Source organism: Nerophis lumbriciformis, linkage group LG23 (assembly GCF_033978685.3).
Source record: "Nerophis lumbriciformis linkage group LG23, RoL_Nlum_v2.1, whole genome shotgun sequence".
NCBI lineage: Eukaryota > Metazoa > Chordata > Actinopteri > Syngnathiformes > Syngnathidae > Nerophis > Nerophis lumbriciformis.
The window spans coordinates 10,143,464-10,164,973 of record NC_084570.2 but is presented as its reverse complement, the minus strand read 5'-3'; the positions used below and the strand labels follow the sequence as shown (position 1 = coordinate 10,164,973).

At 40.5% G+C, this 21,510-nt stretch overlaps 1 protein-coding gene across 2 annotated transcripts in view; it reads right to left on the bottom strand.

Moving 5' to 3' along the window:
- Positions 1-912: 912 nt before the first annotated feature.
- The window catches only part of arhgef7b (Rho guanine nucleotide exchange factor (GEF) 7b), a 40,146-nt gene continuing 19,548 nt past the window's right edge, over positions 913-21,510 (bottom strand). The window contains exons 11-22 of one of the 2 annotated variants that reach the window (XM_061985157.1): positions 19,993-20,052; positions 19,769-19,915; positions 19,607-19,693; positions 19,445-19,523; positions 13,217-13,347; positions 12,928-13,140; positions 12,759-12,852; positions 8,942-9,031; positions 8,339-8,491; positions 8,070-8,166; positions 7,942-7,996; positions 913-1,567 (exon numbers count right to left, since the gene is read on the bottom strand). In XM_061985157.1, the coding sequence (XP_061841141.1) occupies positions 1,445-1,567; positions 7,942-7,996; positions 8,070-8,166; positions 8,339-8,491; positions 8,942-9,031; positions 12,759-12,852; positions 12,928-13,140; positions 13,217-13,347; positions 19,445-19,523; positions 19,607-19,693; positions 19,769-19,915; positions 19,993-20,052 (1,329 nt within the window). In that variant the 3' untranslated portion in view covers positions 913-1,444. The remainder of the gene's footprint in view (positions 1,568-7,941; positions 7,997-8,069; positions 8,167-8,338; positions 8,492-8,941; positions 9,032-12,758; positions 12,853-12,927; positions 13,141-13,216; positions 13,348-19,444; positions 19,524-19,606; positions 19,694-19,768; positions 19,916-19,992; positions 20,053-21,510) is intronic. The other variant, XM_061985158.1, reaches the window with a different exon arrangement.

Sequence of the window (21,510 nt, the reverse complement as noted above, 5' to 3'; positions counted from 1 at the left end):
TATATATATATATATATATATATATATATATATATATATATATATATATATAAATGAAAGAGATAATATTATATTTTATATTTATTTATTTTTTGTTTTTATTCAGTCATTGGTTGAGCTAAGGATAATATTTGAATATTGCTTTTAATATTGTTGTGCAGCACTTTGGAAAAAATTTTGTTGTTTAAATGTGCTATATAAATAAAGTGGATTGGATTATATATATATATATATATATTTTTTTTTTGCATTCTACTGCAGTTTTTTAACTGAGTTTACAACCCCCTGTCTTGTATTGTTGTTGTTCATATGTTTTTTTTGTAAATGTTGATTATAAATAAAGATTTATTTAAAAAAAATAAAAAAAATTGCACAATAACCTATTTGACAGCACAAACCAACACAAACCTTGCACAAACAATTTAAAATATATTTTGAATTTGGATCAAACAGGAGCTTCGTGGACTGACTTAATAATGAACACACATCTATTTCAACGGCACAAACCCGCACAGACGTGCCACAAACGTTTAAGACATTTTTTTTTACCTGAGTTCGAATGGAGTCACGAATGCCAACTTTATATAGATTATCAATTTTTTTTAACTAAAGCAAAATAGACAAATAAAACAGTGACATCTAGTGGTAGATATAAGTAAGTACAGCAATGCAAATGGCATTATCAAGAAAGTGTGAGGCTGGACACTTGGATTCTCCATGATGATATATATATATTTGAAAAACAAATACACATAAAATTGAAAGATATCACTTGAAAAGATCCCTGCCACTGCCTCAAAATTATTCAAGCATCCTCCTGCATATTTTATTGTTCATTCTACCAAGGCTCAATCAAGCTTTTCTAACATCAGTGCAGCCAGACATGTTTACAATTTAAAAGAAAAAACTCTGTTCAGTCAAGATTTATCATTTTATTTCGCTTTTTACGGACACACTGGTGAAATAAATAGGGATGTGAGATTGCGGAGTCACCACCATTGAACACACAATTAAGATGAGCTGCTGTGAAAGACATTAAAAGTTATATTGCATTATAGCTTATTTATGTTAAGTGTCCATTGTCTGTTGACAAATCATCTTCAGGGTGATCCAATATAGAAAAAAGTATGTATTACAAAAAGTAAGAAAAGCAGTGCCTGGGGAATAGAAAAGACAATAATAAAAAAAAAAACAGTATCTGTTAAATTACATAATTGGCATCATAAAACATGTACAGTATTATATTGCTTTGGCTTTGAGAACACAAATAGCAGTGAGCCACTGTGATGACATCCTTTTGCTCACTTAAACTAAATCAATCAAGTAGTTCCTCTGCCAACAGGAAGTGATGTCATCTTACCTACGAGCTCATTGGCTACACTCTTATGTCGTCATTTGGCATTAGTCAGACGAGAAGGTGAAACACTCCCGATTTCTGCGAGTGTCAGAGGTTCGTCTCATCCCAGGTTGGGTCGTTCATGTTCTTCAAAACTCTCCTGATGATCCTTTCCAGCTCTTTCCTGGCTCGCTGCTCCTCCTCCAACGTCCTCTTCATCCTCTTGTTGTCCTGCGGGATGACAGCAACATGACTGGCCTCGTCCTGCTCGCACCAGACTTCTACAGTAGCACCTCAACTTTAATGGTTTTATGATGGAGCTCTTAACTCAAAACACGTGTATCTCAAATTAACATCCCCCATTAAAAACAATTGAAATTAGAGATGTCCGATAATGGCTTTTTTGTCGATATCCGATATTGTCCAACTCTTAATTACCAATTCCGATATCAACCGATACCGATATATACAGTCGTGGAATTAACACATTATTATGCCTAATTTTGTTGTGATGCCCCGCTGGATGCATTAAACAATGTAACAAGGTTTTCCAAAATAAATCAACTCAAGTTATGGAAAAAAATGCCAACATGGCACTGCCATATTTATTATTGAAGTCACAAAGTGCATTATTTTTTTTAACATGCCTCAAAACAGCAGCTTGGAATTTGGGACATGCTCTCCCTTAGAGAGCATTAGGAGGGTGAGGTGGGCGGGGTTGGGAGGGGCGGGGTTGAATATTGTAGCGTCCGGGAAGAGTTAGTGCTGCAAGGGGTTCTGGGTATTTGTTCTGTTGTGTTTATGTTGTGTTACGGTGCAGATGTTCTCCCGAAATGTGTTTGTCATTCTTGTTTGGTGTGGGTTCACAGTGTGGCGCATATTTGTAACAGTGTTAAAGATGTTTATACGGCCACCCTCAGTGTGACCTGTATGGCTGTTGACCAAGTATGCTTTGCATTTACTTGTGTGTGTGAAAAGCCGTAGGTAAGGTTTATTGGCGCTCTGTACTTCTCCCTACGTCCGCGTACACAGCGGCGTTTTAAAAAGTCATACATTTTACTTTTTGAAACCGATACCGATAATTTCCGATATTACATTTTAAAGCATTTATCGGCCGATAATATCGGCAGTCCGATATTATCGGACATCTCTAATTGAAATAAATTTAATTGGTGTTTGCCGCCCTCCCTCAAAACAGCACAATTTTAACATTTTACATGCTATTTGAAAAGAAAAACAAACGTTTACACATAACATATTGTATAAAAACATTTTAATAGTGACACGACCTGTCATGTCTTGTTTCAGTTTTGTTGATTTGATTTGATTTGTTGTAGTTCTCCTGTCTTTAGTGTTTATCTCTGTTGTCAGCACTCCTGTCCTCCCCTTGTTTACCGTCTCTTTGCTAGGGGCGCTGATTGTGCACACCTGCCTCCGTTTGATGATTAGGACACGCACTCGCGGCCTATAAAGTTAAAAAGTTAAAGTACCAATGATTGTCACACACACACTAGGTGTGGCGAAATTATTCTCTGCATTTAACCCATCACCCTTGATCACCCCCTGGGAGGTGAGGGGAGCAGTGGGCAGCAGCGGTGGCCGCGCCCGGGAATCATTTTTGGTGATTTAGCCCCCAATTCCAACCCTTGATACTGAGTGCCAAGCAGGGAGGTAATGGGTCCCATTTTTATAGTCTTTGGTATGACTCGGCCGGGGTTTGAACCCACAACCTACCGATCTCAGGGCGGACACTCTAACCACTAGGCCACTCACGCACCTTTATATACCAGTTTCGCCATCCAGTCAACGCGGCACCATTGTTAGCTATATGCTACTGTTTAGGGTGCCTTATCGACCGTTTCATTTTTGATTCCACGTAGTTCATGTCAGGCCTTGCTGAGACAAGTACGTTTTTGTCTTATGTGCGCTTCCCAGCGGCACGACCTACTGTCTTTTTGCTTGTGACACGCATTAAAGAATCATCTTGCCTGCCATTTTGGGATCATGAACACCAACAACATGCCGGTTTGTGACAAATAAAATGTAGGATAAAACAATTACAGTAGTTTTTTGACGTAATGTAATAATGTACAACATTACAGACAAAATTATCGGTATCGGTTTCAAAAAGTAAAATTTATGACTTTTTAAAACGCCACTGTGTACACGGACGTAGGGAGAAGTACTGAGCGCCAATGAACCTTAAAGGCACTGTCTTTGCGCGCCGGCCCAGTCATATAATATCCACGGTTTTTCACACACACAAGTGAATGCAATGCATACTTGGTCAACAGCCATACAGGTCACACTGAGGGTGGCCGTATAAACAACTTTAACACTGTTAGAAATATGCGCTACACTGTGAACCCACACCACACAAGAATGGCAAACACTTTTCGGGAGAACATCTGCACCGTAACACAACATAAATACCATCCATCCATCCCATCCATTTTCTACCGCTTATTCCCTTTGGGGTCGCGGGGGGCGCTGGAGCCTATCTCAGCTACAATCGGGCGGAAGGCGGGGTACACCCTGGACAAGTCGCCATCTCATCGCAGGGCCAACACAGATAGACAGACAACATTCACACTCACATCCACACACTAGGGCCAATTTAGTGTTGCCAATCAACTTATCCCCAGGTGCATGTCTTTGGAGGTGGGAGGAAGCCGGAGTACCCGGAGGGAACCCACGCAGTCACGGGGAGAACATGCAAACTCCACACAGAAAGATCCCGAGCCCGAGATTGAACCCAAGACTACTCAGGACCTTCGTATTGTGAGGCAGATGCACTAACCCCTCTGCCGCCGTGAAGCCCAACAACATAAACACAACAGAACAAATACCCAGAACCCCTTGCAGCACTAACTCTTCCGGGACGCTACAATATACACCCCCGCTAGCCCCCCCCCAACCCCGCCCACCTCAACCTCCCCATGCTCTCTCAGGGAGAGCTTGTCCCAAATTACAAGCTGCTGTTTTGAGGCATGTTAAAAAAAAGAATGCACTTTGTGACTTCAATAATAAATATGGCAGTGCCATGTTGGCACTTTTTTCCATAACTTGAGTTGAATTCTTTTGGAAAACCTTGTTACATTGTTTAATGCATCCAGCGGGGCATCACAACAAAATTAGGCATAATAATGTGTTAATTCCACGACTGTATATATCGGTAGATATTGGAATCGGTAATTAAGAGTTGGACAATATCGGAATATCGGATATCGGCAAAAAAGTTATTATCGGACATCTCTAGTTGTAAAACAAATTTATGTCCATTTATAGATATAAGCTAATGCTGTATTAGGTGGCAACTTCTGTTATAGGGAATTAGCTGGATGCTGAATCTGCTGCACTTAGTGATTTTAAATGAAAAGTGTACAAACTAATATTACAAAATATTAATTAAATGATGTATTTAAAAAAAAAAAAAATCTTCAGCAAAATGGTAAACATATTAGAAATGCCCCAGGGGCGATGGTGCAGGTCTGCACCACTCTCAACTAGGGTTGTAGGATATACTGGTACTGTTAAAGTACCGCGATACTAATTATTTGAAATCGGTACTATAATACCTTTCAAAAGTACCGGTACCGTTCTTTCATCTGAATGCCGCTGGGTGGCGGTGACTACAGAGATGATGTTGAGTGTGTCAAAACGCCCACACAAAGGGCATACAAGCAATAATATCTTGGAGTGGAAGAATGGCAAAAAACGGCAGTTCTACTGGTTAATAAAGAGGGTGTGTAAAGCACAATATGGAGGTATTTGGGCTTCAAAACTATCAATAAAAGTAACGCTTTAAACAGGGAAGCGCCGCGCTGTCGGTGTTGCTTTAAAACACGCCTCGCCAAACGTGGAGATTGGTATTACCACTTTTGCTTCAAACTTAGGTAAACATTTAAATAATAATCATTCTGATCTGCACGAGGAGTTCTAAAGAGTGACAGGTAATAATGTAGTTGTTACACCTGTCCTGCTGTTTGGCTCCGGTGCAGACTGTAGTCAAGACGCACAGGGCAGACGTTCTCTTCAGGGAGGATGTTTTTGTCGGGGGTAACAACCTTCATCTACCAAGCAATGGGTCTGCTAAGCTGTACTTTCCGGTCAGAATTTGAGGCCGCCGAGTTGTGACAATCTGGTTGCTTTGTTATTAGTTTTGCAGGACACAACTGGACCCGTTCATCCTTCTACTGTGCAGTGCATGCGCTGCCTCTCTCTCTCTTTACTCAACCACTCACTCTCACTGACATCACTCAGCCAATACGTTGATATTGTCTTAAACACACTCACACACACACTTCTCTCATAAGTTAACCAGCTCCCCTGCTGTGCACATGTCAATACGTAGACGCACACACAACTGCTTGTATTGATGCCAAATATTAGCGGATTTAAAACTGCCCAATTAGCAGTCAACTAATGCAAGTGAAATGACTATATTTTGTAACAAATTGCTACAATTTGTGTTTTATCTTGAAAAAATGTGTGTTTTACCTGCTACATGGCTTATCTGGGTACATTTATCCATAGTTTTATTTTTAGCACTTACTAATAATTGTATTTTTCTTAAAGCGCAGACCAGGAGTGGCAACCATAAATCATGAAGGATTTAGTACAATGTCAGTAAAGCTTTCTGTTCTATTCTAACCTAATCCTTGATTATGGCAGACTATATGTAATATTGAAAATTGTAAATTGTTCTTTGAGTGCAACAAGAAAAGCCCAATGTGTTTAATGCCTTTTAATATATATATATTTAACCTTCTAAAATTGTTCTTTGAGTGCATTAGGAAACATATGTTTAATGTATTGTAAGATTTTCTGTTAAAGGGGAACATTATCACAATTTCAGAAGGGTTAAAACCATTAAAAATCAGTTCCCAGTGGCTTATTTTATTTTTCGAAGTTTCTTTAAAAATTTTTCCCATCACGCAATACCCCTAAAAAAAGCTTCAAAGTGCCTGATTTTAACCATCGTTATATACACCTGTCCATTTTCCTGTGACGCCACACAGTGATGCCAATACAAACAAACATGGCGGATAGAACAGCAAGGTATAGCGGATTCAGACTCGGATTTCAGCGACTTAAGCGATTCAACAGATTACGCATGTTTTGAAACGGATGGTTGTAGTGTGGAGGCAGGTAGCGAAAACAAAATTGAAGAAGAAACTGAAGATATTGAGCCATATCGGTTTGAACCAAATGCAAGCGAAACCGACGAAAACGACACGACAGCCAGCGACACGGGAGAAAGCGAGGACAAATTCGGCGATCGCCTTCTAACCAACGATTGGTATGTGTTTGTTTGGCATTAAAGGAAACTAACAACTATGAACTAGGTTTACAGCATATGAAATACATTTGGCAACAACATGCACTTTGAGAGTGCAGACAGCCCATTTCAGGCGCGCTAAGAACATATATTTTTCCACGATTTCAGCACTCAGGTTAACCATACCTAAATAGACACAAAATACTGCATTACACAAGACTACCCGAATGTACACGAATGATTGAAAAAAATAAATGTTTTTAAGCTAAATTATTGGTAAACACAGTTTATGTATAATAATTAACGTAAAACCGCGAGTGATGAATAAAGTTTTCATCAATTAACATATTCTGTAGACATACCCTCATCCGCTCTCTTTTCCTGAAAGCTGATCTACCCAGTTTTGGAGTTGATGTCAGCATCTGCTTTGAGTGTCGCAGGATATCCACACATTCTTGCCATCTCTGTCGTAGCATAGCTTTCGTCGGTAAAGTGTGCGGAACAAACGACTGACCATTTCGTCGGCTTTCCCCACAGCCTCGTATTTTGAACAAATTTCGTCCAATTTCTTGCCGCTTTCGCATCTTTGGGCCACTGGTGCAACTTGAATCCGTCCCTGTTCGTGTTGTTACACCCTCCGACAACACACCGACGAAAGTGAGAAAATGGCGGATTGCTTCCCGATGTGACGTCATCGCTCCGAGAGCGAATAATAGAAAGGCGTTTAATTCGGCAAAATTCACCCATTTAGAGTTCGGAAATCGGTTAAAAAAAATATGGTCTTTTTTCTGCAACATCAAGGTATATATTGACGCTTACATAGGTCTAGTGATAATGTTCCCCTTTAAAATAAAGCCAATATTGACATTTTTCGCAGTTCACTTTAATTGGAAAAGTATTGAAAAGTATCTAAAAGTATCGCTATACATTTTGGTACCGATACCCAATTATTGGTATCAGGACAACCCTACTCTCAACTAATAGTATCAATCAGAATTGATCATGTTGTAAATAGAATTCTCGTATTGGATCGTATTGATTGTGCAGGTGTACCTAACACGTCTTTTCAATTCTAACAATAGTGGATAAGTCAATATCCATTTTTACAAGTAGCATTTGTTGGCACAAATAAGAGTAAGCCATTGCCAGCGAGTAAAGCCAGATGTTTTAGTCGGATCTTTCGGGGTTCACGGTGGCATTTTCAGAGAAGATGGCAACTCAAATTGTTGCTTGCAACCTAAAGCAAAACAATTAGCTGATAGACTGCTCTTATCTCAAAACACTCATAAGTTGAGGTACTACTGTGCTACCAATCCACACTCACCTGTTTGAGTTCCTGGACCTCGTCTCTCAAACTGTACACAGTGTCCACCAGGCTCCTGCGGCGGCATTGTGTTCAATTTTTACTTACGCATAATGCAGACTGATGCACAATGACCTCAATGGTCTCACCTCTCTTCCATTACGGTTTGTCCGTTACTCCGAGTTTCCTCCACTATGATCTTCTCCTCCTCAGGGAACAACATGTGGACATCCCTCCTGCTGGAGCCTTATCAAAAGGGGGAAAACCGCTTCAGTCTCTTATTCACACACACAAAACAATAAAGCGACTTAAAAGCACGTACAGCACAAACAAAAATACGGACACTAAAGGTCTAACTCTACTTGGGTTGCCAGAGTTTTTTTTTTTTTTTTTCTGACTTGCTACACCGATATCTTACGCGAAAACGAAGCGGTCCTGTAACTAGTGGCGGTCCAGATACTCTCATAATCCGAGTCTTCTGACTGGTCGGAGCACGGCAGGTTGATGCCAGTAACCAGGAGGCCGGAGTCAGCGAGCACATGGTTGTGCATGAGGTCGGTCCCTTGCCAGGCTGCGCCATACAGCAACCAGCAGGGGGGAAAACAGGCCAACGATGTGGGTGCAGTGACAAGGGGCAACACAAAGCGCACAAGTTGGGATGCAGAATAAAATGAAACAGTGAGTTGAAAATGATAATGAGGACGGTGGTTGGTGGGCATAAAGCAATAATAATAATAATGCACAGGGAATGGAGGGGGGACAGAGAGGAGAGAAAAGCCTTGTTAGAGCTGAAAGCTGAGAAAACACAATGGTTTTAGCGGCAAGCATGCACATATTCCTGCCAACGTACAGTACCGCAATTTTCGGAGTATAAGTCGCACCTGCCGAAAATGCATAATAAAGAAGGGAAAAAAACATATATAAGTCGCACTGGAGCCCGGCCAAACTATGAAAAAAACTGCGACTTATAGTCCGAAAAATACGGTATATAAACCGTCTGAGTGTGCGTGTGTGCACTCACTGGAGTTGAGAGTCTGTCGCGTCTTTGCACTCGTACAGTACGCCTCGATCACTTTCAGTATCTGAGCGTCCTCCTCGAGAGCCGCCGTGCCTGAGAGGGAATAATGAACAAGGGAGATGTTATGTTCTTCTGAGGACCGGCGTCCTCTGCAGCGGATATTTGCTTTTGGCCGACAGCAGTACCCCAAGTTGCGAGATTAATTGGTTCTGTGACGGCGCTCTTAACTCAAAACTCGGGATATTATCGGCCGATAAATGCTTTAAAATGTAATATCGGAAATGATAGGTATCGGTTTCAAAATGATCAGTATCGGCTTCAAAAAGTCAAATTTATGACTTTTTAAAACGCCGCTGTGTACACGGACGTAGGAAGAAGTACAGAGCGCCAATAAACCTTGAAGGCACTGCCTTTGCGTGCCGGCCCAGTCACATAATATGTACGGCTTTTCACACACTCACAAGTGAATGCAAGGCATACTTGATCAACAGCCATACAGGTCACACTGAGGGTGGCCGTATAAACAACTTTAACACTGTTACAAATATGCGCCACACTGTGAACCCACACCAAACAAGAATGACAAACACATTTCGGGAGAACATCCGCACCGTAACACAACATAAACACAACAGAACAAATACCCAGAACCCCTTGCAGCACTAACTCTTCCGGAACGCTACAATATATACCCCCCGCTGCCCTCCACCTAAACCCCGCCCACCTCAACCTCCTAATGCTCTCTCAGGGAGAGCATGTCCCAAATTCCAAGCTGCTGTTTTGAGGCATGTTAAAAAAAATAATGCACTTTGTGACTTCAATAATAAATATGGCAGTGCCATGTTGGCACTTTTTTCCATAACTTGAGTTGAAGTTGTTCTCTTATTTTGGAAAACCTTGTTACATTGTGTAATGCATCCAGCGGGGCATCGCAACAAAATTAGGCATAATAATGTGTTAATTCCACAACTGTATATATCGGTATCGGTTGATATCGGCATCGGTAATTAAGAGTTGGACAATATCGGAATATCGGATATCGGCAAAAAAGCCACTATCGGACATCTCTACTCAAAACCCTTGCATCTCAAATCAATGTCTTCCTTGGAAATTAATTTAATACGTGTATGGCCTCCGAAACAGCACACTATTAACATACATAACAGGCTTTGTAAAAAGAAAAAGGAATGTTTATATTAGAAATATTGTATAAAAAATAAACAATAGAATGTATACCAACAACTCAAGTAGTTTTATGAAGTAATGTAATAATAATGTACAGCATTTATTTTCGAGAGTGGACCTCCAGCTGCTTTTCTGTCAAACACACAATGAGCAGCTTCTTCACATTCTCATGGATAAATGCCTGCTGTTTAGACCTTATTTTAACATCCTTGGCTGGCATTAGACTCATTCTGCTTCAGTATGGTGCAGACCAGAGGTGGGTAGTAACGCGCTACATTTACTCCGTTACATCTACTTGAGTAACTTTTGGGAAAAATTGTACTTCTAAGAGTAGTTTTAATGCAACATACTTTAACTTTTACTTGAGTATATTTATAGAGAAGAAACGCTACTTTTACTCCGCTCCATTTATCTACATTCAGCTCGCTACTCGCTACTGATTTTTATCGATCTGTTTATGCACCCTTCGTTTGTTTTGGTTTGTCAGACAGACCTTCAAAGTAGGATCTATCACATGCCTGCGTTTCACCAATCAAATACAGTCACTGGTGACGTTTGACTCCGTTTCACCAATCAAACAGAGCCAGGCGGTCACATGATTAAGTGCACATAAAGTTTCAGCGGCAACAAGCTTAAGCTTACATGAACTCAACGTCAAATTTGAGGAAGCACATCGCGTTAAGTTAGTAACGTAACGTTAGTAGATATTTTGGCTGTCACCGTAGGCTGATGTTAACTTCCCTGCTATGAATCACTGTCAAATTGTGGGGACATTTATTAACGCACTGCAGCCTCATAGAGACAGACAAAGACACACACACACACACACACACACACACACACACACACACACACACACACACACACACACACACACACACACACACACACACACACACACACACACACACACACACACACACACACCAATCAGAGTTGCACAGTGTGTTCCCACTACCTATCAGTTTATGGTTTGCGTAAAGGCTAACTTGTTATTTTCCTTTGTAATCTCTGCCTACTGAGCCTATGGTGCTGTTAAGTTATTGTGGCTCAATTTGCCTTAATTTTTTTATGTTAATGTATTATTATTTAATATATATATATATATATATATATATATATATATATATATATATATATATATATTATTGTTTTAGTTGCTTAAGAGATATTCCTGGCTCTGAATTTGCTCATTGCTATTTTTATGTTTTTGTGCATTATTTGTTGCCGTCATCATTAAACCAACAGTACTCAGTACTTGAGTAGTTTTTTCACAACATGCTTTTTACTTTTACTCAAGTAAATATTTGGGTGACTACTCCTTACTTTTACTTGAGTAATAAATCTCTAAAGTAACAGTACTCTTACTTGAGTACAATTTCTGGCTACTCTAACCACCTCTGGTGCAGACTAGCAGTGATACGCTTCAATTGCTTCGCCAAATTGACTAAACACTCAGTCATGATTTGATGATATATTTCTTAAATTCAATGAATATCATTCACTTTTTTTTCCTTAGCACTGTCCTTCACACTCACGTTATATCCATCTTTAGCTACTGTATAAGTTATTGCTTGCGTCTAAGACCGGATGTTTTGGGTGTATTTTACGGGGTTCAACGGTGACATGTGCTACGCCAACTCAAATTTTTGCTTGCCACAATTAGACACCTCCTATCCTAGAACACTTAAGTTGATGTACTGTATATCCTTTGTCAAAGTTACATATTTTAAGATTATTATGCAAAACACAAATGTCCACTGCACAGGACATTTCTCAGCAGGATTTAGAGCAGGCCTAGGCAATTATTTTGACTCGGGGGCCACATTTAGAGAAAAAAATGTGTCTGGGGGCCAGTGTATCTATTTTTAGGAACGCTAATATAAAACCTCACAATAATGTCTGATTGAATGCTAAAAACGTTAGGACAGACCGCCTTAAAAAACGTAATGGAATTTTAAATTTTTCTATGAACGATAAAACACTGAATATTGACAAAATATGAATGTCACACCCCCTTTCGATCAACATATTTTACAATCAAGTGAAACGCAACAAAAATGCAACAAACAGTGAAATATGAACGCGAAGGGTACAAAATAAACCCACCTACCATCTGATACATCTGATATTTGCTGAATTTCCCCCAGGGATCAATAAAGTACTTTCTATTCTATTTTATTCTATACATCACTAAGCTTTAGAACTTTGTTGTGAAAATCTCCTTCCGCGTCTGTCGAAACACTTCCCGCCCACAATGCTTGGTGCCTCATCTGAGCTGCTGTGACGTAGATTACCATAGTAACTAGTTAGATTACCATAGTAACTAATTCGATTACCATAGTAACTAATTCAATTACCATAGTAACTGGTATATCATCCATAAGCGCAGATTCCAACCATTGAAATACTTTGTATAGTTGAAGACTTACGGTCATTAGAAAACGGTCATCAGAAAACATGCACATCATAATGGCAGCTACAGTTTCCATCTTAAAAATCTAAAAAAAATATTTGGGAATGTCCGGCGGGCCAGATTGAAAAGCTCATGTGGCCCCCGGGCCTTAATTTGCCCGCACTACCCCCAAAAATGTTTTTCTACTGGTACATTTCCCTTTTAGAGCTTCCCTCTTACTCTTTCTGACAGTGAAGTCCTCTTCAGAGGGTTTCCTCTCAGGCTTCCTTTTGGGGAGCAGCTTCTTCATACTCTTTGGACTCTTGTTCATATCCTGTGCACATTTAAATTCTATTGTAATAAGATGCTGCAAAGTGTAAATGTTTTGTTTCAGCCTGCCAACAAGCACCTCCTTGTTGCAGAGGGCAGCAGATGGTCGGAGAGGAGGCGCAGGCCGGAGGCAGCTCATGCTCCAGGGTTTTGGGGTACTGGGTGGCTCCAGTGGGCCGCACATGGGGCCGCCGCCGTATGAGGCAGGATGGGGGAGGGTGTGGTAAGTGTGTCCGCTGCTCACGCCACGAGACTCGGAGTGTCTGGAAGGGGTGGCGAGCAGGGAGGGCAACTAGGGAGAAGACAGACGGGAGGTTGTTGGTCAATTGAGAGACAGCGAATTGTGTGACGTGGAAAGACGGACTTACTGCTTGACACACAGACTGAGTTTTGTGTGTGTGCGCGGCGGAAGTGTGTGTGTGTTTGGTGAGAAGGTCCAGCCATTCCAGGAGATCTTGCTGATTGCTGCACGCCACCTGCATCCGCTCACACTGGGAACCTGCACAACGCACACACCCTGAGTAGCTCCTTTAGCAACAGAGTGTTACATCCACAGTGTAGGAAGGAGCACTGTACAGTAAATACTCAAATTTATATATAAACCTTTTTGTATGCAATATTATTATTATTTTCCTGCTTTCAATCCATTACTTTTTACCCTTTTATTTTTTTCACCAAGTCAGGTTTACTGTTTCATGCTGTAAATGTAAAACTGCAAATTTTGGATGAATACAGTTTATTCCATCTATAAGGGATTGTTGCCAGTACCTTGTTGGTACCAGTTGCCGGTACCTTGGAATCAATACCGGTGATCAACTGTACCCATTTTCTGAACAGTTTTGTGTGTTCATAAACAGAGATGTCCGATAATAACGGACTGCCGATAAATGCTTTAAAATGTAATATTGGAAATTATCGGTATCGGTATCAAAATTATCGGTATTGGTTTCAAAAAGTAAAATTCATGACTTTTTAAAACACCGCTGTGTACACGGACGTAGGGAGAAGTACAGAGCGCCAATTAACCTTAAAGGCACATAATATCTGCGGCTTTTCACACACACAAGTGAATGCAAAGCATACTTGGTCAACAGCCATACAAGTCACACTGAGGGTGGCCGTATAAACAACTTTAACACTGTTACAAATATGCGCCACACTGTGAACCCACACCAAACAAGACAAACGGGAGAACGTCCGCACCGTAACACAACATAAACACAATAGAACAAATACCCAGAACCCCTTGCAGCACTAACTCTTCCGGGACGCTACAATATATACCCCCCGCTACCACCAAACCCCACCTCCTGAATTCGGAGGTCTCAAGGTTGGCAAGTATGCTCTAGTATACTCTGGACTGAAGCTGTGTGCCTTCATTGTTTTTGTAGCTGTTGTTTTGAGGCATGTTTATAAAACATAAAAAATAATGCACTTTGTGAAAGTCAAAGTATAGTATTTCCCATAGTTGTAATGGGTATCAGGATTATCTCAGGGAGAGCATGTCCCAAATTCCAAGCTGTTTTGAGGCATGTTAAAAAAATAATGCAGTTTTTGACTACAATAATAAATATGGCAGTGCCATCTTGGCACTTTTTTCCATAACTGGAGTTGAAGTTGTTCTCTTATTTTGGAAAACCTTGTTTTTGATTGATTGATTGAAACTGGATCGGTTCGCAGCTGAGTGTGAAGCGACTGGGATGAGAATCAGCACCTCCAAGTCCGAGTCCATGGTTCTCGCCCGGAAAAGGGTGGAGTGCCATCTCCGGGTTGGGGAGGAGATCTTGCCCCAAGTGGAGGAGTTCAAGTACCTCGGAGTCTTGTTCACGAGTGAGGGAAGAGTGGATCGTGAGATCGACAGGCGGATCGGTGCGGCGTCTTCAGTAATGCGGACGCTGTATCGATCCGTTGTGGTGAAGAAGGAGCTGAGCCGGAAGGCAAAGCTCTCAATTTACCGGTCGATCTACGTTCCCATCCTCACCTATGGTCATGAGCTTTGGGTTATGACCGAAAGGACAAGATCACGGGTACAAGCGGCTGAAATGATTTTCCTCCGCCGGGTGGCGGGGCTCTCCCTTAGAGATAGGGTGAGAAGCTCTGCCATCCGGGAGGAGCTCAAAGTAAAGCCGCTGCTCCTCCACATCGAGAGGAGCCAGATGAGGTGGTTCGGGCATCTGGTCAGGATGCCACCCGAACGCTTCCCTAGGGATGTGTTTAGGGCACGTCCGACCGGTAGGAGGCCGCGGGGAAGACCCAGGACACGTTGGGAAGACTATGTCTCCCGGCTGGCCTGGGAACGCCTCGGGGTCCCACAGGAAGAGCTGGACGAAGTGGCTGGGGAGAGGGAAGTCTGGGCTTCCCTGCTTAGGCTGCTGCCCCCGCGACCCGACCTCGGATAAGCGGAAGAAGATGGATGGATGGATGGATGATTGAAACTTGTATTAGTAGATTGCACAGTACAGTACATATTCCGTACAATTGACCACTAAATGGTAACACCCAAATAAGTTTTTCAACTTGTTTGAGTCGGGGTCCACGTTAATCAATTCATGGTAAAGTTACATTGTTTAATGCATCCAGCGGGGCATCACAACAAAATTAGGCATAATGTGTTAATTCCACGACTGTATATATCGGTATGGGTTGATATCGGAGTCGGTAATCAAGAGTAGGACAAAATCGGAATATCGGCAAAAAAGCCATTATTGGACATCTCTATTCATAAATGTTATTTTTGGTTCATTATACAATTTTTTTTTTTTTTTTTTTTTTACATTTACCACCGATCTGATAGTGATAAAAGTGCTGTCAAGTTCTTATATTTTGTTTTCGTACACTTCTGGGTCTCAGTATGCATTCATTTCAGTTTTTCCAAGGTGTGTTGCCGTAGTCGGACAGGAAGTAGTATTAGCCATTAAAGGGGAACTGCACTTTTTTGGGAATGTTGCCTATCGTTCACAATTTCAATCAAAGACATGACGACAGATATATTATTTTAATGCATTCTGAATATTAAATAAATTAACTCAAAAGTCTGCTTACAATGAAGCCATTAGTAGTTGCTCTATTCTGCCTATAAAAGCCCTTTAAAAAACATCTAAACACCTCCAATAAGGTTCTATATTCATACTGTAAGTATATATGTAATGTAGTGACAGGCACATTTGTAATACCATTTAATATTTACATATTTTGCTCATTTTAAGCATATGCAACATTCACTTCTTTTTTTTTAACAACGTCCCTGATTATTACTCACGGCAGACTTGGTGAGCGCCAACAAACATAATTAAACATCACTTACTGTACAACGTCTGCTGTCATTAGGAAGCCTAGGATGTTCATATATTCCCATTTAGATAAATAATGACTCACAATCCTCGTGAAGAAAAAGGGGCGGAACCAAGTGTCTTTTCATGTCATTCTGGTCATATTCGGGTTTAAATTGGCTGTCAAGGTGACAGGCCTGATTTATGATCTACAGTAAAGTTTGACGAGCAAGGAAACGAAGAAGCATCTCATCAGTCGATCATGTCGACGTTGGCACACAAGCTCATGATCACGGCGAAACTAAAACGTTTGTTTGTGTTAGCGCTTATAATATCAATATCACTAATACTTGGTTACTATTCAAGTCCCAAAATGTAAATTGAGTATTGTTGGTGATTTTTGAATGGTTACTTATTGGGTTTTTGGGGCAAAATAGAGGACTTCCCATTGGCTCTGCTGTAAATTGACTTTTATTTACCAGTTAGAATGCTTAAAAAAACTGAAAAAATAAATAAATCTGCCGTTATGTTTTTCACAATGATTGTGAAGTGTGAACATTAAGCACATTTTTTCCAAAAATGCAGTTCCCCTTTAAGTTGAATGTACCAGTCTTGTATTGTGTTGAGCCCAACATAGTGTTTCTACTGAAAGTATATATTGTGCTTATTACACAACAGCTGTTTGATTGTAAGGTTCATCTTAGTTTAGTATTGATTACCATTGGAGGTGTTGAAATTGTCATGTAAAATTGCTAATGCTAATATGTAACAGGAATTTGGCAGGAGGTCAAGTGATCTCTTTAAAGAAAGACATGACATAAATACATGAAATAAATTGATGACAGTCGAAACATGTTGGGAAAAAATTCCATCAATTGTACTGAAAATATTGTCAGACAAGAAGACAATTAAAAAGTACAGTGGAACGTTGATTTATAAACCCCTTTATTTGTGAACTTTTTCAGTTAGGAACTTTTAGATCGAGCCAAATTTGCCTCCGTGTGCGAACCATGTCTCAGTGTGCAAACGCTTCATTCATTCATTCATTTTGTGTCATGCCTGCAGGGTGCAGCAATTTTGGAAAGGCGGATCCCTCCACATCATTTGCTGCATAGTGCAGTACTAGTCATTATTTAGCCTTTTGACAAGTTTTGTCCAATTTGCTAACTCTGTGCGAGTCCCAAAAAGACAACAGACCAGCAAAGGAGGGAATACCTCTGGCGTTAAAAGAAATACATAGTATTTGTCAGGAGTACATTATTGGCACTCACAAGTATGGAAAAATCGACGAAGCAAGTTTTAATTGTGAGGAGAACTGACTTTTCTGGATAAAGATGCCAAAGCAGACTTATTTCACAGCGGAGGAGAAGAGTTATCTCTCGTTCAGTGGCGCTTCTTCCAAAGTACACACAAACACACACACTACCAACCGATCCCTCCATTCTCTCCCTCAGTCTGTCTGCTCCTTTCTCTTCAGCTCCTTCTGTTAATGTAAGTGGATTTTACTTTTTAAAATGTGTATTGTTGTGGCAATATGGTTATTAAAGTGAAAGATTTGTGTGATTTCTGATCGTTTGTGAGGTCACCAAAGGGACTACAGTGTGTGTGCTCATGTTGACAGAGCAGCGCATACAAAGAACAGCACCTACTGTATAGCACGGTATATTGTGCTCAAAGAGTACAAAACTTCCCTAAAATATGGACTTTTGTCGAGGCTGGAACTCATTCATATTTACATTGTTTCTTATGGAGAGATTTGCTTTACTATACGAACTTTGCGATTTACGAACACAGTTCAAGAACCAATTAATTGCGTAAACCGAGGTTCCACTGTATGTGTAGGGCATATTCATATAATATCCCTAAAAAAAGCTTCAAAGTGCCTGATTTTAACCATCGTTATATACACCCGTCCATTTTCCTGTGACGTCACATAGTGATGCCGATACAAACAAACATGGCGAATAGAACAGCAAGTTTATAGCGACATTAGCTAGGATTCAGACTCGGATTTCAGCGGCTTAAGCGATTCAACAGATTACGCATGTATTGAAACGGATGGTTGTAGTGTGGAGGCAGGTAGCGAAAACGAAATTGAAGAAGAAACTGAAGCTATTGAGCCATATCGGTTTGAACCGTATGCAAGCGAAAACGACGAAAACGACACGACAGCCAGCGACACGGGAGAAAGCGAGGACGAATTCGGTGATCGCCTTCTAACCAACGATTGGTATGTGTTTGTTTGGCATTAAAGGAAACTAACAACTATGAACTAGGTTTACAGCATATGAAATACATTTGGCAACAACATGCAATTTGAGAGTGCAGACTGCCCAGTTTTCATCAATTAATATATTCTGTAGACATACCCTCATCCGCTCTCTTTTCCTCGGGGTCTGGCGGCAGATTTCTTTGACTTTATCGTTGGAAATGCATCTGCTTTGAGTGTCACAGGATATCCACACATTCTTGCCATCTCTGTCGTAGCATAGCTTTCGTCGGTAAAGTGTGCGGAACAAACGTCCAATTTCTTGCCACTTTTGCATCTTTGGGCCACTGGTGCAACTTGAATCCGTCCCTGTTCGTGTTGTTACACCCTCCGACAACACACCGACGAGGCATGATGTCTCCAAGGTACGGAAAACAGTCGAAAAAACGGAAAATAACAGAGCTGATTTGACTCGGTGTTTGTAATGTGTTTGAGAAAATGGTGGATTTCTTCCCGATGTGACGTCACAACGTGACGTCATCGCTCCGAGAGCGAATAATAGAAAGGCGTTTAATTCGCCAAAATTCACCCATTTAGAGTTCGGAAATCGGTTTAAAAAATATATGGTCTTTTTTCTGTAGCATCAAGGTATATATTGACGCTTACATAGGTCTGGTGATAATGTTCCCCTTTAAGCTAGAGCATTTTGAGAAGTGAAGCCTTACTTTTGAATGCTTTTTATCATGCATGCTGGTTTTGTTGGCATGGAACATTGCAACAATACCTCGAGGCAGTCCGCTACAAATAGGCTTTTTTGCCTGCCAAGTGTTCGAGTCGGAGCAAAGTGTGCAATTAAATGCAACGTGGCGTGCAACAAAGGTAACAAAATATTGTACCAATTGATTTTACATCAATCAGTACCCTTTAGTACCGACGGAATTCGACAGTACTGATAAAAGTAGAACATTTGGTACACATACCTAATTCTATGTTATTTGAACACACACACACACCATGTGAATGATTGTAATCATTTCACTTTTAAAAACAAAGGAGAAAATACCTACAAGACAGAATATAAGAAACAAGAAGAAACGAGGTCAATAAAAAGATCTGACCAGAAATTTCAAAAGCATTCCTCAGGTTTTCCCCATCTTCTATCCTGGAGATCAGCATGCCTGACAGAGGCATCTTCCCCTTAAAGGACAAAAATGCAACGTTTTTTGTGGGACATACAGTACCAGAGAAATGATTGTACAAGACTGATATGAAACTAATACCTGGTAAATGAATCCACTCATCCTGAGACTTGCAGAGAGGAAGAGCAGAGTGTGAGGGAAGAGCACCAGGTAACGTTCGCTTGACTCCTGAAAGACATACAACGGCATCTTTTCCCTACTGCCATGTTGAAATGCTCTCTATGTGTAGTCCAAGTGCTGCACCTGGCAGTTTTGAGAGCAGACGGCAGCCTGGGACATGTGAAGAACAGGGCCGAGGGTCCTGATGTCGTCGCCTTCCCAGTTCCTTATTGGCTCGGTTAAAATCTGTAGCTCCAGATCCTTCTTCTTCCTCATCTCTTGGCACAGAGCCTGAACAAAGAGGCGGGCGACACAGTCCGTGAACCATCTCACAGGTAAATAATACCTGATGACTTATTTTAGCTTACTGCCAGGCTTTGAAATGACGTCATGGAAGCTTGGAGGTCCCCTCGGTCTGGGTGCTGGTCCTAAGGTAAAGACATACAGTGGAACCTCGATTTATGAACTCCTCATTGAATAAACTTTTCGAGTTACGAACCGCAGACCGAATAAAAAGATGCTTTGGAGTACAAACCTTGTCTTAGCGTACAAACGTTTCTTCCACCCATTTTGTGCCTGGAAACACATTTATTGTAGGCGGGCTGATCGATCTTCGGTGCTCACTACTTATTCATTCAGCAGAATGCTGCGTTAGCGACTGTGCTACTTTGTTTGCCTTTTAAGTGGGGGTTTTTTAATAACTTTTTTTTTTTTTAATTCCAGTTTTTCTTGTTCAATATGAGCCCAAAAAGAGCTATGGACAAGCGATATGTGATTTAAAACATTCAGGAAATATCCACAGCGTTGTCAACACTGCCTCTCTTCTAGACCTCTGTAGACAGAGAAGACAAATCGAAAGGTAAAGGGGATTTTATTTTTTATTCCCAATCATTGTAGCGACCTGGCTGTTAATGTTATAGGGAATAAACTAAACTAAACTAAACCTGCTAATTTTGGGGGATTTTGCCTATCATTCACAATCCCAATGTAGGACAGGAACACAAATATTTTTTTAGTTTGTTATGCATTTTAAGTTGTAAAATAAGGCAAGTATGGAGTAGCTAACAATGCAGATAATGGGAGTACACGACTTTGTCCATAAATCACTCTAAAAAAAAACATCCAAAACGCGCTAACAATAATCCGTTTCATCTTGGGACCTGAATGTTAAGCAGGTATTAGCGATATTGTGTAAGTGTTCAAGCAGACAAACTAGCTTTAACAGCGCCATGATCACAGAAAGCTAACTATCTTATGCTGCTCTATTGACATATTGAGGCAGTGAGCTGCTGCATCTCTTCTAAAATGGCAAAAGTTAATTCTAGATTATAAATCATGCCTCTCACCTGGATAGAAGAAGGATGTGGACACAAACCGAGACGTTTGTCAACTCTGACATTCAACTTATTAGGGCTGTGAATCTTTGGGTGTCCCACGATTCGATTCAATATCGATTCTTGGGGTCACGATTCGATTCAAAATCTTTTTTTTTTTTTTCAATTCAACACAATTCTCGATTCAAAAACGATTTTTTCCCGATTCAAAAGGATTCTCTATTCATTCAATACATAGGATTTCAGCAGGATCTCCCCCAGTCTGCTGACATGCAAGCAGAGTAGTAGATTTTTGTAAAAAGCTTTTATAATTGTAAAGGACAATGTTTTATCAACTGATTGCAATAATGTACATTTGTTTTAACTATTAAATGAACCAAAAATATGACTTATTTTATCTTTGTGAAAATATTGGACACAGTGTGTTGTCAAGCTTATGAGATGTGATGCAAGTGTAAGCCACTGTGACATTCATTTTTTTTTTATTTTTTATAAATGTCTAATGATAATGTCAATGAGGGATTTTTAATCACTGCTATGTTGAAATTGTTA